This window comes from Erythranthe guttata, chromosome 4 (assembly GCF_056151865.1).
Source record: "Erythranthe guttata isolate IM_541 chromosome 4, IM_541, whole genome shotgun sequence".
In the NCBI taxonomy this organism is placed as follows: domain Eukaryota; kingdom Viridiplantae; phylum Streptophyta; class Magnoliopsida; order Lamiales; family Phrymaceae; genus Erythranthe; species Erythranthe guttata.
This window is the reverse complement of record NC_142536.1, coordinates 4,174,649-4,201,376: the sequence shown is the minus strand read 5'-3', so window position 1 is coordinate 4,201,376 and position 26,728 is coordinate 4,174,649. Positions and strand designations below refer to the sequence as shown.

General features: G+C 34.4%; 5 protein-coding genes across 5 annotated transcripts; 4 read left to right on the top strand and 1 right to left on the bottom strand.

The window, feature by feature from the left end:
• Positions 1-8,376: 8,376 nt before the first annotated feature.
• On the top strand, positions 8,377-11,979 carry LOC105958619 (LRR/ubiquitin-like domain protein). The gene is made up of 10 exons (XM_012982656.2): positions 8,377-8,647; positions 8,727-8,821; positions 9,009-9,152; positions 9,834-9,944; positions 10,054-10,154; positions 10,756-10,893; positions 11,085-11,133; positions 11,248-11,313; positions 11,391-11,510; positions 11,659-11,979. The coding sequence occupies exons 1-10, from the start codon at positions 8,482-8,484 to the stop codon at positions 11,770-11,772; spliced, it is 1,104 nt and encodes a 367-aa protein (XP_012838110.2). The 5' UTR covers positions 8,377-8,481; the 3' UTR covers positions 11,773-11,979.
• A 942-nt stretch (positions 11,980-12,921) lies between these two features.
• Positions 12,922-14,061, top strand: LOC105958926 (protein LIGHT-DEPENDENT SHORT HYPOCOTYLS 6). Its single transcript, XM_012982963.2, has one exon. It carries the CDS (start codon positions 13,313-13,315, stop codon positions 13,901-13,903), a length of 591 nt encoding a protein of 196 aa, XP_012838417.2. The 5' UTR covers positions 12,922-13,312; the 3' UTR covers positions 13,904-14,061.
• A 1,342-nt stretch (positions 14,062-15,403) lies between these two features.
• LOC105958819 (ferritin-4, chloroplastic) lies at positions 15,404-18,071 on the top strand. Its single transcript, XM_012982857.2, has 8 exons — positions 15,404-15,748; positions 16,633-16,716; positions 16,832-16,892; positions 16,990-17,077; positions 17,183-17,244; positions 17,393-17,458; positions 17,564-17,627; positions 17,744-18,071. The coding sequence occupies exons 1-8, from the start codon at positions 15,453-15,455 to the stop codon at positions 17,776-17,778; spliced, it is 756 nt and encodes a 251-aa protein (XP_012838311.2). The 5' UTR covers positions 15,404-15,452; the 3' UTR covers positions 17,779-18,071.
• A 302-nt stretch (positions 18,072-18,373) lies between these two features.
• Positions 18,374-21,648, bottom strand: LOC105958710 (protein FLC EXPRESSOR). Its single transcript, XM_012982751.2, has 4 exons — positions 21,016-21,648; positions 19,805-19,980; positions 19,633-19,715; positions 18,374-18,768 (listed from the first exon to the last, which is right to left on the bottom strand). Exons 1-4 carry the CDS (start codon positions 21,549-21,551, stop codon positions 18,637-18,639), a joined length of 927 nt encoding a protein of 308 aa, XP_012838205.2. The 5' UTR covers positions 21,552-21,648; the 3' UTR covers positions 18,374-18,636.
• A 1,986-nt stretch (positions 21,649-23,634) lies between these two features.
• On the top strand, positions 23,635-26,706 carry LOC105959022 (uncharacterized). Its single transcript, XM_012983078.2, has 2 exons — positions 23,635-24,633; positions 26,105-26,706. The coding sequence occupies exons 1-2, from the start codon at positions 23,851-23,853 to the stop codon at positions 26,309-26,311; spliced, it is 990 nt and encodes a 329-aa protein (XP_012838532.2). The 5' UTR covers positions 23,635-23,850; the 3' UTR covers positions 26,312-26,706.
• Positions 26,707-26,728: the final 22 nt, after the last annotated feature.

The window sequence follows — 26,728 nt, the reverse complement described above, 5'->3', positions numbered from 1 at the left end:
AAGTGATGGATCTAAAAATTTCAATTTTCTTATGCCAAAAAATGTTATTACTTCAGATATGTTGAATATTTTTTTTAATTTGTTATATATATATATATATATATATATATATATATATATATATATATATATATATATATATATATATATATATATATATATATATATATATATATTAGAACAAAAAAAAATTAAAAAAATCATCACATCTGAAAAAAGAAAGTGATGAATCTAAAAATTTCGATTTTCTTATGCCAAAAAATGTTATTACACCATTTTTTCCTATATTATTTGTCGTTTTATTCCGATTAAATATTTACTATATTTTTTTTTATCCTTACGGTCTTAATTATTTTACTCATTTTATTATACTTTTCCTCGAATTTATTTACATTTATTAGTTTTCTTGATACGTTGTGCATCGGTATTATTGCAAAACGACAAATAAAATAAAAAGAACGGAGTATATTTAATAGCATTAACTTTTATTCTCCTTATTATTCGAACAAAATCACCCGATTAAGAGTGATTATTGAGAATCACGAAAAATAATGTACTTACGATAAACTCATGTAGATTCCATATATGGATGGTTGCGATTGTCTGAATTCCGGGCTTCCACGGACTTGGGACGCACGTGTTCTTCCCTTTGTCTTATTTTTCTTTAAAATTTTATTATTTTTGGTTTGTTAAAAGTAAAAATCGAATTTTTTTCTCGATTCCATAAATGTATACGGTTTTAATTTAAACTTTGTGTATGATTTTTAACATAATAAATTTAAATTAAATATTAAAACATAAAATGATTAGACAAATCCGTACTAAAACATTTATTATTATTATTATTATTATTATTATTATTATTATTATTATTATTATTATTATTATTATTATTATTATTATTATTATTATTATTATTATTATTATTATTATTATTATTATTATTATTATTATTATTATTAAAATTATTATTATTATTCTGTTGTATCTTAAGAAATGCTCACACTTCTATTTTGTACATGCAAGAGTACTATACCTGAAGAAATATGGACTTCTGTAAGCCAAAATTCCTACCTTGAGGTGCCAGCTACAATTGGGCAGTTACGCTCCTTACAGGTCTACAAAAAAAAAAATGTTTGCTCTCACATAAAAAATAGCTACTTTATGAATGAGTTACGTTTTTTTCACTCACAATAGCCTCGTCTTCTTTGTAATGCTTTCTGTAGAAATTGCATCTAAATGGAAATAATTTATCCGACGAGTCTATTGGCTGGGAGGGACTGACGTCTTTGAAGCTTCTTACGATTCGATCATTGAGCCAAAATATGTGCGATAAAGGGCGATTTTGAAATAAAACGCGATTAATGCGTTATTGGAATACTAAAGAGACGAATCATTCGGGGGGATGGAGAGAGCTACGATTAAATACTATTATCTATCGATATCTAATAACAAATGGAAAAAAAAAATATTTTAGAAAAGATTCGTTATATACCTAAACATTCAACGGGAATAAAATTAGGTTTTGGCGGTATCAATAAAATACATACCTAATTTTTGTCGCATTTTGATTTATCCTATTATGTTCGGATACGATGGTTTTTACCATCACGACAGGTATATTTTTTCATCTTTTATGTATTTGTATCTCAAAATTAAATTATTTTTCGTCGTCTTATAATAATGTAACATCACTAACTTTTGTAATAATATTATTTGTCGCTTTGAATTTTATTTTTACCAAATTATTAGTAACTTTAGAATTTCAATGGAGTATTAATTGTATATTTTTTTCAATTTTGCCATCGCTCTTAATTTATTGAAAGACAATTCGTTAACAAACAATTACCGACAAGGGTACTTTAGTAATTTTCATATCTTTTGCAATTTGCTACATAAAAATGTAAACTTCAAACTTCAAACCAATAACCAATTTTACATTTTTATTTTATATTGGCGAATTTAGTTAAATTCAACCTTTTGGATAAAGAATAATATACTAATAAAATAATAACATCTTTCAGCAATAATATAATTAGAAAATTAAAAGTAATTTTTACCATTTAATTTAATTTTATGGGATTTATTTATTGGTTAATTTTCAAATGACAACTTTTTCCTACCAATTATACAACGAGCTTTCATTTATTATCCAAATTCCAAACCAAATAGTAGTTGCTGGGGATAAGTTTGTAAGTAATACGAACATTAATTACATTTATGTTCTTAATTTGCATTAAATTCATATATACAAAGATTAATTTAATTCACGAGTTACCAATTGTTGTCAAACGTTTGTAAGAGAATTTTTTTTACCAGTTGCCATTCATTATCAAACAATTGGTCTTACAAGTCTTGGGGGTGTAACTCGGGTTTAAATAAGTTGAGCCGGCTCGATAAAAGCTCGAGATCAAGCTTGAATTTTTCGAGCTCGAGCCCATCCTTAGTTGTTCATAAGTTCATGAACCGGCTCGTGAACTTTTTTATATACATATATTTTTAATAAATATTACTATTATATAATAATAAATACATGTAAAAAAACTAAAATAATTATCAGTTTTACTTTTTATTCAATAATTTTTTTAGTATGTTATAAATAATTAATAATAAAAATAATATTAAAATTATGTTAAAATAATAAATAAATAAAATGAGTTGAGCTCGAGAGACTCGACTCCACTCAAGCTCGAGCCCCTACATTGGAAGCTCAATGAGCTTGAGCTCGAAAAATTTGGCGAGTTTGGCTCATTTACACCCTATAGATGTAACTGTGTGTGTAAGCTAGAACAAAAATTTCGATTTCAGAATTTTCCGTTTGGAAAAAATACTTTTCATTACAAATCCATTGCGATTTTTTGGATTGGAATTAAAATATATATAAGTTTTGGATTTCAGGTCCTATTTTAAAATTCAAAAATAATTATGTAAACTTTAATTTTGCCCCAAAGATTGCACTTATACTATTACTGTTATTATGTATTTTATATTCCAAGCAAAAAAATGAAAAAAAGTTCGGTTTCGGAGCGAGTTTTCTTATTCCAATTTTTGCTTTTCCTCGAAATAGAACCGGAAATATTTTTTCACTTTCGAAAAAAAAAATCATATAATTTATCGAAAGTGCTAACTCCGATCCAATTCATCCGATTTCCACTCTACACAATTAAGCCGGGTACACCAAAGGGCACTCTAGTATTTTTAGGCTCTACATATATCAAAAATGGGTATAATCCAAAATTTCAAAATATAACAAGTGAAATCATAACATAAAGACAAAAACGGCTGGCAACAGTCCATTTGTGCTTTTAGGGTATATGTGCAGTGTGTGTGTATATATATACCACTCTAGTCACACATTCTTCACTCCATACGTGCAATATTTTTCTCTCTCTCTTCACTGTTCAGTTCTCTCTCTCTCTCTCTTCACTGTTCAGTGGCGAAGCCAGCATAAAATCATAGTAATTTTTTTAAAAAATTATTATTTTTTGACTAGTTATGAATTCTTGCCCGAAATTAGCCGACGCCACTAGTGATATTCCAACACCGAATATGGAAGAAAACATGAAAATCGAGACCCCGTTGCCGGAATCTCCGCAGCAGAAACCGAGCTCGAGTAACTTGGCTTCAACCGCCAACGATACTCATCCAAGAGCCGCCGCTCTCACACTCGATGAAGCAATCGAGTACGAACTGAAGCATGGCCGAAGATTGGACCCTAACATGGATCAAAGGAAGCTCAGAAGGTAAATTTTAATTTATTCATTTATTTTATTTTATTTAATGTGACATGCATGCAACTAATTAATTAATTTTTTTTATTAATTATTTATTTACAGGACGGTATCCAACAGACTTTCTGCTCAGAGATCTAGAGTCAAGAAAGTCAAGTATATCGATCAAATGGAGAAGACGGTGATAGAATTAGAAGTAAATTAAGCCCTCAAGATATTTTATTTATTTATTTAATTATTTTTATTTATTTTTAAATAATCAATTTTGTGTTTTATTTTGCAATTTATTTATGTAGAAGTTGATACTATTTCTCACCCCACAAGTTGAAACCCAAATCGAAAATAAAAAGGAGTTGATGGAGGAAAATGAATCGCTCCAAAAACTCACCGCCATTCGCCTCAACGAATCGAAACTCGCCGAATGTACGTAAAAATCATTCAACTACTAATTATCACCATTTTATATATATAATTGTTTTTTTTATTTTAATTTTAATTTTGTTTTTTTTTTTTTTTTTTGCAGTGGAGGTAGAACAGAAGCAAGCAGAAATCGCGAGGCTGAAAGAACTCGAGAAAACGGCGAAAAGGTATATCCACGACCAGAGATTGAAGCATATCACCGTGGCACATCCATGTACGAAACTTGGATATAATTACGAAAATGGTACTGAATTTGAGTTCAATAATCACTTTTATTGCACAGAAACTGCACCAACTTTATTAATTAGGTCTAATAATGAACAACTGGTAAATCAGACGACGAACAGCAGCAGCTAGCAGCCGGGTTTACTACTTGTAAGATGCCGTTTCAAGCGTTGATCGGTCAAGGCGGCGACGACGACGAAGATGATGATGAAGAAACGGATCAATACATCAACTTTGAAGCACTCAATAACGTTGAACCAGCAGCTGCATGTTTGAATTAATTTTGAATTATTGTTAAAAAAAATTAATTAAGTAATTAATTTGGATAATTGTTAGTTAGTTGAGATATGTGTTGTGTTGTGCTTTTTGCGTGCCTTGCATTTTGTCACAATTGCTTTAATTCAATGCTTGTCTTCATGCTTATTATATCAACAACTATTGTTGGATATATATATATATATATATATATATATATATATATATATATATATATATATATATATATATATATATATATATATATATATATATATATATATTGGCATAAAAAAAAATTCATCACATCTGAAGTAATAACATTTTTTGGCATAAGAAAACTTGAAATTTTTAGATCCATCACTTTCTTTTTTTCAGATGTGATGACTTTTTTTTTAATTGTTCGTGTATATATATATATATATATATATATATATATATATATATATATATATATATATATATATATATATATTAGAACAAAATAAATAAATAAATAAAATCATCACATCTGAAAAAAGAAAGTGATGAATCTAAATATTTCAATTTTCTTATGCCAAAAAATGTTATTACTACATTTTTCCTGTATAATTTGTCGTTTTGGATAAAATTTTGTTTTTCAAATTATTATTTATCATTTTTGAATTCCGATGAAATATTTACTATATTTGTTTTTCTTTTTTTTTTTTTAAAAAATTTTATCCTTACGTTCTTATTTATTTTACTCATTTTATTATATTTTTCCTAGAATTTATTTACATTTATTAGTTTTCTTAATATGTTGTGCAGCGGCATTATTGCAAAACGACAAATAAAATAAAAAGAACAGAGTATATTTAATAGCATTAACTTTTATTCTCCTTATTATTCGAACAAAATCACCCGATCGATTAAGAGTGATTATTGAGAATCACGAAAAATGACGTATGTACGATATAAATATCACGTAGATTGTACGTAGTAAGTAGAATTTTATTCGTTTATGATAAATTTCATATAGATTCCATATATGCATGGTTGGGATTGTCTAAATTCCGGACTTTCACAGGCTTGGGACGCGCGTGTTCTTCCCTTTCCCTTTTTTTCTTTAAAATTATTATTTTGGTTTGTTAAAAGTAAAAATTGAATTATTTTCTTCTCGATTCCATAAATGTATACGGGTTTGATCAATTTAAAATTTGTGTATGATTTTTAACATAATATGTTTTAAATAAATATTAAAACATAAAATGATTAGACAAATTCGTACTATTTTTTTTGTTTATAATTGAATCTTATATATAAAAGAAAGAAACGCTAGAACAACTTAAAAAACCCTAATGACAAATTAGTAATTTTTTTTTTGGAATTTTATAAAAAAATTATCTCCTAAATATTATTTCAGTTTTTATCAGATTTTTATCTCCTAAATATTATTTTTGATTTTTATCAATTTTTATCTTCTAAATATTATTTTAAACATTATTTTTTAATTTTATCAAACTTTTATCTCCTACATACTATTTTAAATATTATTTTCGAATTTTATCAAATTTTTATCTCCTAAATGTTATTTTAAATATTATTTTCGATTTTTTTTATCAATTTTTATCTCCTAAATATTATTTTCGAGTTTTATCAGATATTTATCTACAAAATATTATTTTCGATTTTTATCTCATAAATATTATTTTTGATTTTTATCTGATTTTTATCTCCTAAATATTATTTTAAATATTATTTTCTAATTTTATCAAATTTTTACCTCCTAAATATTATTTCAATTTTTATCAAATTTTTATCTCCTAAATATTATTTTAAATATTATTTTTGATTTTTATCAAAACTTTATCTCCTAAATATTATTTTCGATTTTTATCAGATTTTTATCTCCTAACTATTATTTTCTATTTTTATCAAATTTTTATCTCCTAAATATTATTTTAAATATTATTTTCTAATTTTATCAAACTTTTATTTCCTAAACATTATTTTCAATTTTTATCAGATTTTTATCTCCTATATAGTATTTCGATTTTTATCAATTTTTATCCCCTAAATATTATTTTAAATATTATTTTAATTTTTATTAGATTTTTATCTCCTAAATATTATTTTTCGATTTTTATCAAAATTTTATCTCCTAAATATTATTTTAAATATTATTTTCGGTTTTAATCAGGTTTTTATATCCTAAATATTATTTTCGATCTTCATCCAATTTTTATCACCTAAATATTATTTTCTATCTTTATCAGATTTTTATCTCCTAAATATTATTTTTGACATACTATTATACAAATATGTGTTTTTCCCCCTCCCCTACTTTTATTTTCTTTTCTATTTTTTTAGTGTAATTTTAGATATTCTTTCTCTATTTGTTATTACAATATAAAATACAGCTACTAAAATACATAAAATATTTGACACTGTATCTCAAATTTTAAGAGATAAAGATAGAAATTCGATTTGCTAATTATTAACATATTAAATTTTACTAATGTTATATGAAATATGAATAGTACAACTTTCTTAAATTTTACTATGTTAGTATATTATATATTTTTTTTGTTATGTATTAAATTGATCATTTTTTTTCACTTTTTAAATACGATCCCGTGCATCGCACGGGAAAAAAATGCTAGTATAATTAAAATTAAATAATCATCGTACTGTTAGCAAAGGCTAATGACAATGCAGGTAAATTCAGTGAATATTTTTTGACTTTCATATTCATATTATTATTGTTGGATTAGAAAAATAGAAAGCCAAAACTCGAAACCGGACGATTTATTTTGCATCATTTATTATTATTATTATTATTAAATAAATGGTGAGACTGTCTGGAATACAAATGTCAATTAAAAGTCCAAAAGGAAGTCTTTTGGGCCACTCAGCCCACCGTTAAATAATGACGACGCCATTGTTAATTATTAAATAATGGGTGTTCTTATTTCTAGCCGGAGTTTTACTGAAATTGGTGTTCCCGTTCCCTAGAGCACGATTGTTCTTCTCTTTTTTATTTATTTTTTTTTTTTTTGAATTTTCCGTATTGTGTAGCACGGGAAACCCAAAAAAATTGGGTTCTCGTGCTGCACAACACGAAAATACCGCGAAACAAATAGAAATTTCACTAATTTCTTCGATTTTATCTCGTAGAAGTCATCTGAATCGGCCATTATGTTATTTGTTGTCGTTGGGCAGTCGATTTATCAAACAAACACGAAATTCTTTGTTTTCGACTTTTTTTAGTTGAGAGCGTTTTGAGTTTTTTAGAAAATTGAAAAAAATTGAAATGAAAGTACCGCTGCGAATAAGCTAATGTTAGTAAAAGTCCCGCTACAATTAGCAATTCAGTTAAATAATTTACATGAATTAAATGATAAAGTTGAAGCTAATTATTAACAATAAAAATGGGAAAAATTAAGTTTTAGTCCCTCACATTTACACTGATTTCATATTTGGTCCTCTATGTTCATAGAAAACACATTGGATCCCTTATATTTCAAAACATCAACACTGTTAGTCCTTCCTGTCAATTGTCCATTAAAACTAACGGAATCAAGCATGTTCACATCACTGAACTCACAGGCTAACATTAGATTGACCGAAATGACAAAAAATGTTGAATTATTGGAACTTGAAGGACCAAATGTCTCTATTGAGAACATGGGGACCAAATATATAATTGGTGAAACATTGAGGGATGAAACTGTAATTTCCCCCAATAACAATATAAAATAGTTTTTGAAATTGAATAGGATCTCTCATTTCATCCAAAGAGCTCTGGTTTCGAACTCCACAAATCTCACGAAATAATTTGATCCGAACGACGTCGTTTTTGTCACCGAGCAGCTAAGAAAGCAAAACAATGGATTCCGAATCATCGAATGCGAGTAGATTAAAGCTGCAAATAAAGTTCAGCGGCCGATCAATTCCGGTTGAAATCGCCGGAAACACCACAATCAAGGACCTCAAATCCCTACTTCAAACCCTTACCAATGTCCTCCCTCGCGGCCAAAAGCTCATCTTCAAAGGTCTTCTTCTTCTTTCTCCATTTCCCTTTTACTGTCAACTAGGTTTTAAATTTGCTGATTATCACCGCACAATTCTCAGGGAAGGTTCTTTCCGACGAATCGACGTTGGCGTCGTCGGGTATTATTGATGGCTCCAAAATTATGCTCATGGCTTCACAGGGACTTCACCAAGGGGTATGTATAATGTGTGTGTGCGTGTGTGTGTGTGTGTGTGTGTGTATGGTTTTCGTTTTTGTTTGCAGAGTATTTGGTTTAAAATGTGTATTCTGAATTTCATTCAAAAATCAAGATTGGCATTCAGTGCATTTGTTGATTGTGAGAGTGCGAATCAATTGACACGGTGTTTGATGTTTCTGAACAGGGTGGCCCGGTGAAAAAGGAGGCAGCTATTGTGCCTGATAGCACAAGAAGAGAGAAAGCAACGACCAAAGATTCTATCGTAAAGAGCCAAGTTGAACGTTGGAAAGCAACTGGGGTCATTGCATTGTCCGACTGTGGTCTCACGGTACATAAATCTTACCTTGAGAAATAAATTGGATGACAGTTTGTTGGTTGTTTTATACTCTATACAGTTTTGGTGAATGATGCATAGTAGGTTATTTATATGTTTTCTTGTTTATCCTTAAAACAAAGTAACTCGAGTCAGACAAAAATGGGTGGTGGGATCCAACAAGTAATTGATAGTAAAATGTGCAATGTATATCATTTAACTATATAGATAAAGATCAATCAAGTGGTTATTTATATGTTTTCTTGTTTATCCTTAAACAAAGTAACTCGAGTCAGAAAAAAATTGTTGGTGGGATCCAATCAATAAGTAATTGATAGTAAAATGTGCAATGTATATTATTGAACTATATATATATAAATATCAATCAAGTGGTTATTTTATTTGATAAGTAACATGAAGATTTTAAATGCACATTTCTTTTTCCTGGAATGTCTGCCAGCTGTGATCGCGACATATATTGGCTGTATGTAAATATCTATATAACTGCGAAAAATAATCGAGCAGTGCCCCTCTTATGGTGTCAGGCATTAATAGCTCACGAAATTGTGTTATTATTTCCTTGCATTTGCATTTCTTGCTAAATTTATTGTGTTTGAGAATTTCTTAATATTTGTTGGTTATATATTCTTCTGTTGTATCTTAAGAATGCTTACGCTTCTATTTTGTACATGCAAGACTATACCTGAAGAAATATGGACTTCTGTACCTTCAGTCAGAGTACTTGATATAAGCCAAAATTCCTACCTTGAGGTGCCAGCTACAATTGGGCAGTTACGCTCCTTACAGGTCTGCAAAAAGAAAATGTTTGCTCTCACATAAAAAATAGCTACTTTATGCACGAGTTACGTTTTTTTCACTCACAATAGCCTCGTCTTCTTTGTAATGCTTTCTGTAGAAATTGCATCTAAATGGAAATAATTTATTCAACGAGTCTATTGGCTGGGAGGGACTGACGTCTTTGAAGCTTCTTACGATTCTATCGTTGAGCCAAAATAAGTACGTGTATTCTTGTTATATCTTATCTCTCTTGTAAATAGTGCACATCCAGATGTGCTATAAGAAGAACTTTGTGAATGATAAAAGAAAATTTGATTCGTTATATTCACATGCAACATAGTTAAAGAGTAATAGCTGTGGAAGAAAAGGAGAGAGGTGACAGTTACAGAGCTTATGACAACGAGGGACTTACTGACGTTTAATAGATAAAGTTAACCGACTAAATTAGAGTCAAAAGCCAAAATTAATAGTCAAAAGTGATTATGAGGGGTGTTTTACTGTTGTCCAACTTTTTCTGTATCAGGTCTTCATTGTTATCTTTTACTTGTGTTGATGGTTCAGCCAGTTTTAATTACAGCTTGCATTTTCTTTTGAGCACAAAATATTTAAGCACTGGTAGATATACCTAAAGCCCCACCCTAGCAAAATTTTGCAGTTTCCATTTTCGAGAATAGCTCGTTTTTTTTCCTTTTTTTTTTGAATCTTGATAACTGCATGTGTTACATGGCAAAGCTCAACTCTTTTTTTTGTCCAATTAACTGTCCTTGTAATTCGATTTGTACATCGCATGCAGTTTGTACTGAACTCTTTACTCTTTCAGTTTGAAAGCATTACCTTCTGCAATTGGTGCTCTAAAATCCCTGAAGCAACTCCATATCGAAAACAACCAATTGACGTGTCTCCCTACTGAAATAGGTTTTCTGACAGAGCTTCAGGTTTTAAAAGCCCAGAATAACAGGTAAACAAATTGTTCAAAGAATCGATCGATCATTCAATTGCAAATCGTATTCTCTGTTTTCCTTAATCGTATTTGCAAATCACCCCACCTCATTCATTCGAGAGTCTTAGCTCAAGTGAGAATTATGCAGTTGCAAATCGTATTCTCTGCTTTACTCGATCTTCACATTGATAATATCTTGTTGAATGCAGGATAAAGACGATTCCTACAAGTATAGGGGAATGTGTTTCTCTTATTGAAGTATGACCCTGTTCTTTCTTCCATTTTTCACTTACTAGTGATTGCATGCATTCATTCACCAAGTTATTTGAGATGTTAGGTCTAGCCTTTTTAATTGTCAATATGCTGTTGCAGGTTGATCTTTCATGTAATCTACTGGCTGAGTTACCCGAGACGTGTGACCGTTTAAAAAATTTGAAGGTTTATTCCCCTGTTTTTCAAATATACTATTTTGTTTTGTATATTTTCACTGTATTAAAAATTTGAAATTCGTGCAGGCATTCTATCTTGGTAATAACGGGCTAAAGTCCCTTCCAAGTAAGCTATTTAAAATGTGCTTACAGCTTTCGACCCTGGATCTTCATAACACAGAAATAACAACGGACCTTCTCCGCCAGGTACGTGTCATCATCCTTACCAACAACTGTTTCAATTTTTTAAATTAATTTTTCGCGGTTTTAGTAATGGAAAGTTAGCTTCATCGGTTAGTTAACGTTTCCATTTACGATCATATATAATATCTGAGTGTATCATCTCATTTGACAGTTTGAAGGATGGGAGAGTTTTGACGAGCGTCGTCGATTAAAGCATCAGAAACAGCTCGATTTCCGAGTCTCTGGTTCCGCTGAATTTGATGAAGGTGCTGACAAGAACTGGTAGTACAACCAAGTCTTTTATGCTTATTGAAAGGTTTGATTGAAACTGGCTACTCACTCCTTGAATTTATATATATATTCCTAAGTATTTATATGCAACTGGAGAATGGCAAATTAAATATCCAAATAGATGTGTATTCCAAAATTAAATTACTAATAATTGATTCAAACTAATTTTTTTTTAATAATTATTATTATTAAAGTTGACTGACCTTGTGTAGTGTTATTAGTTTGTCATTTTTGGATTAGGATTATATTACTTATTTTCTTTCTATGGTCATTTTTTTTTGTATATATTGAATTTCAAAAAAATAAATATTTTGTATAAATAAAAAATCAAGAGCTTTTTATAGGGAAATATATCATAACAAAGCATATAGAAATTCATGTTTAAAAAAAAAAAATAGTTTTCTCATGTAATTACTAATTATTACTTTTTAATTATCATAATAATTTCATTAAAAAAGGAAAAAAGAAAAAACCTAGCCTAGGTGAAAACGACATCCAATTAGTATTATTATGGAGAAAGAAGTAAGAAAAGGTTGAAACCGGCAAATGGAGGGGCCGCCGGTGCGTTGAATAGTAAATATTGTCATATCTTTCATGGGCCCACCACGTGACAAAAACAAAATCAATCTCCCCCTCCCTCCACCACCTCTCCACCGCCGCTCTCAGCCTTCCCCCCTCTCCCTTGGATTCTCTCTCTCTCTCTCTCTCTCTCTCTCTCTCTAGTTTCTACAAGTTAGTATTATGAATGTGGGTCCCCAACACTTATGCCATGGTGAATTGTATTATATAGAATGCAAATCTTAAATATACACGGAACATGAATTAAGGAATTTAATTCCTTTTTTTTTTGTTCATTCATTTTTAGGCCGGGCCAACAAGTACAATATTCACTCTTTTGAAACCCGAATCAAACCGGCCGGTTGACCGCGAACCATTGTTTTGCCTGGTCCAATTTGACCAGTTGAACCGTAAAATTGGAACCCGCCTGAAAATCGAGTTTCTTTTGTCAAAATGGCTAAAACAAAGCTTTGTTACTGCCGAGTTGATCTTTTATTTTTTTCTAAACCCAACTATAAAACTTTGAAATTGCAATCTATAATATTTGAACCGATTGAGTTGTGTGATATATGTGTTCATATGTTGTATGTGTAAAATAAAAATAGGCTTATAAATCATGCAAAAAGAAAACCAAAAAAAAAAAGGGAAAACCCGATTAAATCGATCCAACTATGCCCCAATAACTTGTCCGAGTCAATGTCCAGTCCGATTTTTAAAATAGTATAGTACTATTTTGTTTATACTATAGCACTCTACCTTAATTTAATTTAATTTTATTTGATCAATTATGTAGTAGCTAGTAGTCTACATTTGAGCACAAAAGTCTCGTTCATTATTCAAATTCCCAATTTCCAATTACGTTTTCTCTTTTACGTCCTGTCCCATCTCGGCCAATCTTTTAAACCCGATTCTTCTTTTCTTTCTTTTTTTTCTCCTTTTCACACTCCATTTTCCCAATCAAACAAAATTCAATCCACATGGATCCCGGATCCGGATCCGGAGCAGGAGAAGGATCCGATCCAACAGTATCCGCCGATCAGGCCGGTCCGCCTTCAGCGTCAACGGATTCCGCGGCGGCGGCGGCACCGCCGAGCCGCTACGAGTCGCAGAAGAGGCGGGACTGGAACACGTTCCAGCAGTACCTGAGGAACCACAAGCCGCCGCTGACGCTGGCCCGGTGCAGCGGCGCGCACGTGATCGAGTTCCTCAAGTACCTTGACCAGTTCGGGAAGACGAAGGTGCACGTGACGGGTTGCCCCTACTTCGGCCAGCCCGACCCGCCGGCGCCCTGCGCGTGCCAGCTCAAGCAGGCCTGGGGCAGCCTCGACGCGCTCATCGGCCGGCTCCGAGCCGCCTACGAAGAGAACGGCGGCCGCCCCGATACCAACCCGTTCGGAGCCAAAGCCGTCAGGATATATCTGAGAGAAGTTAGAGAGAGCCAGGCCAAAGCTAGAGGGATACCCTATGAGAAGAAGAAGCGGAAACGAAACCCTCCTAATACAGCTGTCACTGGCGGTGGTGCTGGAGGTAGTAGCGGCGGCGGCGGCGGCGGCGATGATCGGAGTTGACCTGCGGAGACTAATGTGCCTGCAGCAGCCGTAGCTACTAAGTTAGTAATAATTCGTATTAGTATATAATTAATTTAGTGGCCGTCGGTCCTATTCTTTATAATATCTTTTAGTATATTATTATTTGATATTTCAACTTGGTATTATATTTCTCTTAATTGTGAATTATTATCGAATATAATAATAATATATATATTCAAGAACGAATTGTTTTTCCCGCTATTGAAAAGTTTAATTAATGGATTAATTAGGCGTGCTTCAATTAATCAAGCCAACCCCTTACCTTAATTTTTTTTTTCAATTTATATGAAGATTTAATTTAATTTAATTTAAATAAAGATTTAATTTAAAATGAATTTAATTTCTGATAATGAATTTCTGGTGTTTGCTTTATGTAGTATGAACTAAGACTAGTGGGAAAGGGTACTGTAGATTCTGGTCCCCTTTTAGAGAATTCACCTGAAGGTGGGCACACGATTGGGTCTGATTTAAACCTCACACGTGGGAATCATGCCTCTTTTTGCGTTGACTTTGACCAAAAATGCCCAATTGGCCCATTAATAAAAGTATAAAATTCCTCAGTTAAAACTAAAGTATAAAAGTCCATTAATAGAAAAATCCAGTCCGTGAAAGCCCACTAAGACAGGAAGCCCAAACCTATGAGGCCCATTAGGGAGTCTACCCTCGTCGACCGCTCGAGCGGGGGCGAACCTACGGATAAGCGTCGAGCTCGACCGGCGGCGTCCGGATAGGCACATTTTTTGCTATGTCGAGCGTATGGAATGCACGAATAGGCGTATTTAATATCCTGGCACAAGCATTTAATGCTCAAGTGTCTGTCGACAACCGAAAAAGCTGGAGAAGGCAATGATTTCGTACCAAAAGGTTGTGTCCACGGGCGTGATTAAGCGGCGGATGGTCGATTAGATGGTGATGATTGTCTGAAATACCATGGGACGTGCGGAAAGTTGGTAACATCGGCGAACTGGCATATTCCTATTCGATTTAAGGGCTTCTTGGGGTCCGATGAGAGTAACTGCAAATAGGAAACCACCCCCTCCCATGAAAATGTAAGGTTTTCTGCGTCAGAATAGAGGTCTATGTTCGAATTATGCCGCTCCCCTACTTCCCCAATTTTTTATTTGATTTTAATTTCTTAAAATAAAAATAAGGGCAAATTATTGCCACCACCCCTGAGGTAAGATATAATTACGAAACCTCCCACATATTTGCATAATTACAACCACCTCTCAACTATGCAATTATGCAAACATGAGGGGTTTATTCGTAATTTGGCTTAAAAATAAAACACTTTAGTAGAGGTTACAAACATTTGAGTTGCCCCTATAAAATAGTAATATTAGTTGCACGAGGCAGGCACACGCCCCTTCGTCTCCCCTCAATCAACACCGTCCACGTGTCCCTCCATCGACGGCCAACGCCGCATCTCGCCCTCCAATTTCTGCATATATACAGGGTGGCGTATCAATCACCTTCCTCATTTTGCTCTCTTCCCTAAAACATTCAAAACAAAAAAGAAAAAAAAAAAATGTCACTCAGATCCTGCTCAGCAGCTGCTCCCCTTGTCCATTCTCTCTCTCCTCGCGTCAACCTCCGCAGCGGCTGCGGCGCTCTGCCTCTGCGGCGCCGGAACGTGGACGGTCTCGTAATTAAGGCGGCGGCGGCGGCTAACGAAGCCAATAACGGAGCCATTCTCACCACCGTTTTCGAGCCGTTTGAGGAAGTGAAGAAGGAGCTCCTCCTCGTACCGTCTCACCCCCAAGCCTCCATCGCTCGCCACCGCTACTCTGATCCATGTGAAGCCGCCATCAACGATCAGATCAAGTAATTTTCGAGTTAATTTATGTTTCAAATTATATGCTGCATGTATATATATGTGTTTGTTTATTTAATTGTAGTTAGGTTTTGTTGGAGGTCTGAGTTATTTATTCATTTGATTTTGATTTCCCCCTAACCACAACCATTTTTTGCGGTTTTACCGAGTGGACATTTAGCTCGAGAGGTTTTTCCGATGTTATATAGGGCAAATTACGGCCACCCTTGAGATGTGGCCAAATTACGAAAAAACCCCTCGTGTTTGGGTAATTACAGCCACCCCTCATTTTATATATTTTTACATAAAATGTATGTTTACGGAACAAACTGTATATTCAGTTCGGTAAACGGTATGAAATGTTGGCGTACCGAAATTTTGATTCGGATTTACTGATTTAACATCTCTAAATTTGAGGGGTATTTTCGTAAGATAATACGTAGTTGAGGGTTGACTGTAATTACCCAAACATGTAATTACCCAAAGAGGAGGGGGGTTTTCGTAATTTGACCGTAACTCAGGAGTGGCCGTAATTTGCCCATATATATGGTTGGGAATTGGGATCTTTTGAAGTCATTGATGTAGTCATGCTATAAAAAAATATTAATCATCAGAGATTTTTTTAAAAAAGAAAAGGAAATAAGGCTAATTAAATGATATAATAAATATGGACCATTATTATTTTTTTTTGAGAAAATTCAAATTCTGTTACAAATACTCGTACCAAATTGGCAGGATTCGAACCCTAGACCTCTCTATTCTAATAGTAGAGGCTAGGTATCAACTCTCTCCTAGTGAGGGTTGGTTAATCATCAGAGATGTTGCTTTAAACTATAATTTATTGCTTGGTTCTGTTTTTTTGCTAGAATTTCATGTTACTCATTTTTTTGTGCAGTGTGGAATATAATGTCTCTTACGTGTATCACGCAATGTATGCCTTTTTCGACAGAGACAACGTTGCTCTCAAGGGGCTCGCCAAGTAATTTATTCCGAGCTATATATAAATATATACTTGCACGCTATTTTCTCATCATGCATGCTGTTCATTTTCTGTATTTACATTGATTACAAGTTGTTGTCCTAAATTAATGCAGGTTCTTCAAGGAAGCTAGTGTAGAAGAAAGGGAGCATGCAGAGAAATTTATGGAATACCAGGTGATTTGATTTTCAATGTATCTTATGAGGTTGTTTTCTATGTTACCGTATTGATTCAATGATTTATAAATTTCATTTTGCTCTAAATGATGTGTAGAATAAGAGAGGTGGAAAAGTGAAGTTGCACGCGATGAACATGCCGATATCGGACTATGATCACCTTGAGAAGGGAGATGCGTTGTACGGTAAGTTTAATTTAACCTATGTCTAATTTAAATGTTTTTTTTAGCTCTACTAGTTCACTCAACAGAATTGCCGTTTATAACATCCTTATCTCTTCTCCATTTCAGCTATGGAGCTTGCTTTATCGCTGGAAAAGTTGACGAACGAAAAACTTCTGAATTTGCAGAGGGTACAGTCCTACATTTTTCTACCATCATTACAATTTTTTCGTTATATCCCTGCATATATTCTTAGGACATTAGATACTTAATTCAATATAATGCAGTTATTTATACTTGAAGTTGCACTACTGATTTCTATTTCCAAATTCTCGATAGGTGGCTGATGAGAACAACGATGCTCAGCTAGCTGATTTTGTGGAGAGCGAATTTTTGGTAGAGCAGGTGAATTAAATATTAATTTTCATCTTTCTGCATATTCTTATAGAACTCGTTTCAATTTTTTTCCCCTTCATAATTGTTTAACGATTGATACTTGCGAAACTTCAGGTCGAGTCGATCAAGAAAATATCTGAATACGTTGCTCAGTTGAGAAGGGTTGGCGGAGGCCATGGTATTTTCACCCGTTTAATTTCCATTTTCCTTAGTCTATTTTCATTGTTATGTTTCGTTACAACAGTTGCATCAATATTTTCTTAACTATATTACTTTGAATAATAATTTCCTCAGGTGTGTGGCACTTTGATCAAACGCTCCAAGCTTGACGCCGTAGCAGCATGACTGAATTAGTTGATAATTCTTCCATCTGCATTAGATGGATTACAGAGGCTGAACCGAGGAGGGTAGTATGAACCTAAAGCTTTCTTTTAAACGTAATCCTTTCGTGTTTTTTTCCCCAATTTGGTTCGGATTTAATAGCATGCATTTTTGCGCGTACTCTATCTTATTGTTCGACAATGGATGCTTATTATTATGGGCGTAAACTGATTGTGAATCAAGCCCAATTTTTTAAATTTGTGTGAACTTTTATCGAGTTTTGAAGTTGTTTTTGAGCTTAGTTTGATAGCCAATCTAATTCGAGCCAAACACAAATTGAGCTTTAAGGATGTTGATTTTTTTTTTATACATGTTTTATTATTTTGTCCTCCAATTGTATTGACCAAAATATGTGTTCAAGTTCGGTTATCCTGAAGAAGCTCTTAACACTAAGCAATCTGATTATTACACAGTAATTTTGTTGGAATCATTTCTCCTGATACTTAGCACACCCCAAATCATTTTCTACAAGTAATGCATTAGTGCTATCTATCATCATATAAAAGTTCCAAAAATAAAAAAAAATAAAAAATAAAAGCCGACTCGAGCAAGTTTCTAGACATATACTGACTGGTAAGAGAAGTTCAGATACAGTGTACTATGTACTTACTGATGAAGACAATTGACATAGTTAACTCGCCATCATAGTGAAGTTTCGATTTTTTAGAATGGAATCCGGATGATACGTTGTTAAAGCCAAGCCTCTTACGATTCTGTATGCTTGTCTAGTAAATTAAGCTTTAATGAAATTTAACGGATAAGACAAACTACATTTGACTTATATGCAGCCATTGTAAACTAGCAGCTTAACTATGTACTTGCGGTCCTTGCATGTCATATGTACCAGGAGGAGGGGGCGGAGGAGGAGGAAGAGGAGGAGGAGGAGGACCAGGAATCCCTGCTCCGAGACCATAATTAGCACCGGCATCAAAAGTAACCTGTTTCCAATAAATTAAATAAAAAAATCATCAGAACTAGATAATTCAATTAGCACTCGTAAAATACTTACGTGTTGAGACAGAACTGAGTTGTAAACTACTTAGATGAAACATAAAAAAGAAAGTTAGAGTAGACACCCGTAAAAGATCTAAAGAGGACTACTCGTTTCCAGATATCACTCCTGTAAAAAGAATTGGAATACCCGATTTATGCGTCACGGTTTTGTTTCTATGTAATTTTCATTATATTTTATGCAACAGGTATTTCTATATACTTTCAGGCCGTTTCTTTCTTCCCACTGTATCCATATATACATCCTCCCTCAGGTACCTTGGATTTGACAATCACAACTAGCAGCAGAGAGAGAAATTGAGCATTGCAGAAAAGTTGAGAGCACCCTTTAAATAATATAACATGATATCTCTTCGTTCCTACACTAAAATACAATTTTCTAGCACCTTAATACCCCAACCTTTCTGGATACAGCCAATTAAAAAAATTGTAATAAGAGCAGTGTATACGCAAACAAACGATAGCGCGAAACTGATGACTGTTAAGAGACAATAAGTGTAGTAGAAGATCTTTAATGTCCTATATAATGCTTAACTGGGAAAATTCAGATCTAAAAGAAAATACGATATAACGAGTATTCAATCAATTTTAAGAAGTAGATAACATTGAAACCGAAGAGTTATATCACGTTTCAAGAAAGAAGCAACGCTAAAAGAGCAGAATGGAAGGAGGAAATTCAACAGCATCTGAGTCGTGCTTTTTGCACTGTTTGATAGTTTCGCTTGACGACCATAAAACTTAAACAGGGAATCAAAATAATTCATAATTTAATAAGAGGTGATATATCAAACCTGATTAACAACATGTGGATTATACAATGGATTTCCACCATAGCTAGGATCGTAGTTTATCTGGTGTGTAGCATACACGGGCCCTGTTAAGACATGTGATTGCACATTACGAAAACCTCGTGATTTTTAGTCACTGTGAAGGGGCAAAAAGGTAAAGTCCTGCATCAGTTACCTGGATTGGCAGCTGAGGCTGCCGCTGCGGCAGCTGCCATTGCCCTCTGCTCTGCATTTGCAAGTTCGGAACGCAGTTTTTCTGCTTCACGAGCCAAGGAAATCATATGCTTCTCCATTGCCTCACTTTGTTCAAAATTGTTGGATGACATCTTTCTTTCGTGTTCAATAGCAGCCCTGTCATATTCACAGCCACAAGATTGCATTTTTATTATTCTCAATTTTACAAATTATTATCTTCTGACGATAAATTACAATGACAATCTTATGCACGAACATAACACTGCAAAATAAATGACACGTGAAACATTTAGTACCGAGGATATTTTCATAATAAAATATTTCCAAAATCAAGTGCGACATTCGAGACCAGTACCAATCAATTAGACTTTATCTGCCATTGGATGAATGACGACAAATTTGAACGAAAAAAAAGAAGCTGTAGTCGCCAACAATATAAGGAAAAAACATTGACTTCTAAAACACAGAATAAGTACACATTATTTTTCGGGGGAAAAATAAAATTACCTAGACAGGCAAAAGAAAATAAGACGAAACTGTGACACACATTTATTTCTACAGTATAAAACAATCTCTTCAGAAGATTTAGCTTCTGCGGTGTGGAGTTCTTATTCCACTTCCGACACTCCACACAACAAATTTCTTAATAATGTTTGAAATCGAACGCTTGCCTCCGTGAAATTGAAACTACAAGTACTTCAAGTCATACATTTTAGCTCTAAGAACTCAACTCTAAGCATCGAAATATAGTGCCAATGCACCAGTTTCCAAGTTATACTTACAACCACATTTTCGCAAGGTTTATAAAGAAAAGATTAATCAAAGGTGAGTGAGGTAAATCGCATGGCTTATCAGAAACGTGCACACGACTTCGTAAGTGAGGCGCACACACATGACGCCGTTTGGGGGAAGCGATTAAGAATTAGTTAAAATCCGTTAGCATTTCGTTAAATTTAAATAAGATTCAGTCCGAATCATACCGAGATTCGATTCGTTAGGGAAATTAGTTACTCCTAAAATAAAATTCTATTTTTTCGGTCCAATTCTTCTTCTCCCCTGTTCGAAATGTTGCAGAAACACAATTAAAGGATCTATGACAATCCACCATTCTTCAATAACTCTGTACCAAATTCAAAACAAATGATAAAGAGCTTCGGAAATTGGATACAAAGTAGATGCATTTGCGCATACCTTCCTCGTTGGATTTCTATTTGCGCCGCCTCAATTTCACTCTTGAGATCAGGCAGCTGCTGCAACTCCGCACGAGCCGTGACAACATCGCCGTCGATATCCTTCAGCTTCTCCAACAGTTCCTTGCGCTCGGACCGGAGTGCATTAATGTCGGCCCGAACCCGTTCCAATTCGGCGGAAATCCCATCGACGGAGCGGGCCTCGTCCTCCAATCTAAGAGACCGCTCGTAGACCTCGCGCACCTGAGCGTCCCTCTCGGCCTTGACGGAGGCGGCCGTGGCGGAGATGTGACGGAGCTCCTGTTCGGCGGCGACCAAATCCTGCTTGAGAGCCACGTAGCTGGTGGCCAGCCGCTGGTTGTCGAGGAGGAGGGTTTCGATTTCGCGGCTCTGCGCGGCGATTCGGTCCTCGATCAGACGGACCTCCGTCGCGGTGAGGCGGCGGTGGGGGTGGACGACGCCGTCGTTGCGAGGGCGGTGGTTGTTGTGGCGGTGCTTTAAGCCGGCGGCTGGGGTGTTGTGGTTTCGTCCCGCCATTGGTGATCGGCGAATTGATTGTCACCGTGGGGGGAGTGTAATTTGGATGTGCTGTTTTGTTACTGTAAAAAGCAAAATTCAGACGTTACAAATAAATATTTTACCATTGGGATATGAAAAAAAGGCTATATTCTATTCTCTGCGTATTGACTACTAATTGATTCACATTAGTGTCAGCGTATACTAACTAGAACCTCTATAAATTAATAATCTCGTTTAAATATTTTTTTTCGGTCCCGATTTGAGGACATTGTAATAAATTAATAATTTTCTAAATTTATAAGATAATACACATGCGAAAATTTTAAGAAGCCCCATATATTATATAAATTAATAATGCATAAAAAATAATTCTTAAATTACATGGTACAGTACATATTTTATAGATCTATGAAGGCTTAATGCAATATAAAATTACATCGTCCCTCACTTTTCTTAATATGGTTAGAACTTTCAATATAGTTTTTTCATGACTTAATATAAAATCGTTATATACCACTGCTGCTTTAAGAGCTTCCGTTTGTGAAACAGGCTCTATAGTGCATTGAACTAATGGTACAATGTATAATATACACGTAAAAAAATTAAAAAAATGTATTTATTGAAAATAATAATAAAAGTAATTTCATAAATTAATAAGTTATTAATTAATGTATAAATTAATAATTATTAATTTATCGATAAGTTAATATTTCGTTAAATTAATAAAATTTTGATGGTCTCAACTGTATTAATTTCAGAAGTTTAACTATATGTATTTTATAGGTGTAATTAGGATTTTACAATTATGTTACAATAGTTATGAAAGAACTGTCAAAGTGATTTATAAACTACATAACTATACTATACTAGGCTGAACACCATCTTGTCGGACAGTTATCTATTCGACCGACCAATTGAGTTTACTGAATATTGAAAATCATTATCGGCCCAATTATTATGGATCAGATAATAGTTGACAACCAATTTAGTCGAGTAACAAATGGTCAGAAAAATGGATAACGATTTTTGGTTTATATTTTTATTTGAACTAAACATTTCCATGTTTTTTTTTATTATGTTTTGACAATTTCCATTACTTGACCTAAATATTTCCATATATTTATTACTTTGTTTTGACAATTTGCTGAGTCATTTTTTTGTTGAATCAATTGAGTTCAGTCAATGTTGTTAGAACCGGGCCGAACGGGCCGGTCGGACCGGTGCGACCGTGACCCGACAATAAAGCGGTCTGGTTTAACATCTAAAATCGGTAAAATCAAAAATTGGGGTCAAATGACCAAAATTCGGTTCGAATGGGTAATACCCAAGAACCGCCGAATCAATCAAGGAACCCGGTTTTCGGCCAAAACGTCTCGAATCACCGTTGAATTGGTTATTTGTGGCTAGATTTGAGCGAACCTTCATATACTTAGTAGTAGGTGGCCGGATCTAATCATGAGTGGTCGAAGGATTGTCGGATATGATCATGGGTGATCGAATAGGGGTGACCGATTGCCGGATTTGAAGAATAAAAATAGAAAAATATATAAGCAATAAATATAATAAAAAGTGAGGTGAAGTAGATAAAAGTGAAAATAATAACTCGGAGTTTAAAAATATAAAGAAAATAATATTTTAAAAACATTAAAATTAATAAAATAATGGCATATTAAAAAAAATCAAAAATCCGGTTGAACCGGTTCGACCCTATGAACCCATGTCTCAAATGGTCGTCCGATTCTATAGCCGGTTCTAAAAGCATTGAGTTCAGTTAATTATCTATCTATCCTTCCCTTCGAAATCAATTGATTTAAATTAGTTGACTCGAGATGAAGATGACACGGGACGAATTAACGCAACATTTGAAAAGGTAAAAGATTTTTAACTAACTAAATTGAAGATTTATTATTATTCTTTTTCTGTAACACATGGACAAAACAAAAAAAAAAACTATATAATATATTGACCTAGAGATGAGAGTTTTTTCTCAAATTGAAATTGCCCTTAATTGGAATAAATTGTTAATTAGAAATAAAACAATAAATCAAATAACATTATCCAAATAGGTAAGGGAAAGCAAAAAGAAGAAGAGGTAAAATCTATGACGGCACTAATTATAATTACTGTTGGTTACTGCAAATTGCAAAACCCCCAAATTTCTGGAACCCTAGTTTTTGCCATTGGAATCTTCCACCATCTTACTCTTTTGACCATTCTCAATACCAAATCTCTATACATATGAATTCCTTTTTATGGCGATAAGCCCTTTCTCTGATACAGAATTGTTCAACCCTAGATCGTTTTCTTCCAATCTCCCATGGCCACCGACGCATCCCCGAAATTCCAGAAGCCGGACCTCCTCGCCGTGCCGCACCAGCCCGATTATCAACCTGCAATCGCCGCCGCCGCCGCGGTGGAGCACGACGGACTTCACTTCTGGCAGTTCATGGTCGCCGGCTCGACCGCCGGCATGGTGGAGCACATGTCCATGTTCCCCGTCGACACAATCAAAACCCGAATGCAAGCCCTAGGTTCCTGCCCGATTAAATCCGCCAGCGTCAACCAAGCGGTGCGTTCTATTCTCAAATCCGACGGCCCGAAGGGGTTCTACCGCGGGATTGGAGCCATGGCGCTCGGCGCGGGGCCGGCGCACGCCGTCTATTTCTCCGTTTACGAGTTCTGTAAGAAGAGATTCTCCGGCGGCAATCCGGACAATCACGCGGCGCACGCTGCCTCTGGGGTTTGTGCCACTGTTGTCAGCGATGGGGTGCTTACTCCCATGGATATGGTGAAGCAGAGGCTGCAATTGGGTGATAGTCCGTACAAAGGCGTGTGGGACTGCGTGAAGAGAGTGCTGAGAGAGGAAGGGTTTGGGGCGTTTTACGCTTCTTACAGGACAACCGTGCTGATGAATGCGCCCTTCACCGCAGTTCATTTCGCAACCTACGAGGCGGCAAAGAGAGGTATGATGGAGGTCTCGCCGGAGAGTACGAGTGAAGAGACGTTGGTTGTTCATGCTACTGCCGGAGCAGCGGCTGGAGCACTGGCTGCCGCCTTGACTACTCCTCTTGATGTGGTGAAGACTCAATTACAGTGCCAGGTATTTGAATTTCAATTTCGTCTGTAATTGAAGTCTCTTTGTGTATTTTTGCCGTTTGAAAGATCAAAAAAGAGCATCTTGAAAGAAAGCCCTCTTCAAGCAGTTTGAAAGGGATATTTGTCTTCAATCCTTAAATAGATTTGGGCGTGTGAGCATCATTCAATTATATTAGTAATCGCGAAGTAACTTACGATTTGAGAGGGTACACCTTTTCTTTTATTATAGTAGGTGTGAGAATTGTAGGAGTTTCAACCACTGTTAAGTGTGTCAATCAGTTAATTTGTCCCTTCTAATTTGAATTATGCAACTGCAGGGCTGAAATAGGACGCATTAGTTTGACTTCTTTTGATATTTGGATGAACCCCTTTGGACATATATTGTTTCCGTTTTAGATTTTATCGATATTTTACTCTTAGTATCGCATATTGAATGTGTTAGTTTGTGGTGTAAATTCTTGTTAGGCCATGGGGTTTTAGAGTTGAGTGAGATAAAATTGATGAATTCTAGTAGAGCTGCGGCGTGTTTTTGTCACTCTCTGACCTCGGAGTCTGTTACATTTACGTGTATATAAATATCATTGGATCGTAAAAAAATAATTACGAAGTGAAGTATCTATAAAGTAGCATAAGAATTAGTTGTCTAGTTTCTATACTTCGACGCATGATGTCTACATTAGCTGGGCCCATCTGCAAGCAATTGCTTGTAAACTCAGTGGTATGTAAGTTTGTAACCGAGTCTGGCATGATCCAGTTTCATTAGAAAACCTCATAACCTACTGGTTTGAGTGGGCTGTGGGGGGTGTGGAATGATGTAAGAATTGTAAAAACAAGAACAGCTTGAGAGAGAAAGGTGCTAGACAAGTTGCGGTTTTATATAAGCACCCTTCATTAATGAAACTGTAAGAAGTGGGTGTTCAGTTTTATTTCTTCAGGGACATGTCTTGCGCCCCACCCCCACCCTCACCCCTTTTATTTCCTCTTCTTTCTGATATAATTTGCATCCCACAATTTCTCATTCATATATAACTTGGTTGGGTTTTCCATGTCCTTGATTTTTGTTTCCCTCCATTATTATTATCATACCACAGTTTTTCAATCATGGATAACTTTTATCTGTTTCTGATTTAATATCACCTGTTAATTCCTAGGAACTATGCTAAACACAATATTTTATAAACGAAACTATATTATATAAGGGTGTCGTTTTAGGTTAGTCCATGGCCTCGCAGTGTCTTTCAAAATCATCAAAAGTAGACGAGTCATCCAAACTAAACCGCCTATACGATGCTATAATGAAGTAGCAATTTAGTTTAGTGGATGTTACAGCACTTTCTAAGTAGATGCATATCAAACATGTAAATCATATCTTTTGAAAACACAATTTGATATTTTTATCAGCTGCTTTATTCGGTTTTTTGAGCTACAACTGTACGGAGTCCTCTTATTAATCAATTGAGTGGATTAAATTGCAGGGTGTGTGTGGATGTGATAGATTTGTGAGCAGTTCAATACGGGATGTTGTTAGGACAATAGTAGAGAAAGACGGATACAGAGGTCTTATGAGAGGGTGGATGCCTCGAATGCTCTTCCACGCTCCTGCTGCAGCTATTTGCTGGTCTACTTATGAAGCTGCCAAATCCTTCTTCCAAGAATCAAACGACGGCAACAACCTCACCTGAGAAAAGATAAATATAAAAAATAAAAGAAATAGATACACGATTTTTCTTTCTTTCGTTCTTTCTTCAGTTTGTTGTATTTGGAGAAGCACTCGATGATTGGGGAAGCACCATTGGAAGGAAGGAGAACTCACCCCCATATGACTTGGTTTTATTTATACAGATGCGGAGAGGCGAACATTTCAAGTATCTCGGAGCGTGCGTGCATTGCTCTTTATATGTAACATTAGTTTGTGATTCGTTGCAATAATCTGGTTCGAAGTAGAGGATCATTTTTCGTCGTTAGTTTGTGGACTGAGTTCTTAGACCCAAATTTGTGTAATTGCTAGTTCTAGGCTTGTTTCCCTGAAAATTTTGATCATTGAATGGTGATGAATCTGAGAGTTTTTATTTATTTATGTATGTTGTTCTAATTTTTTA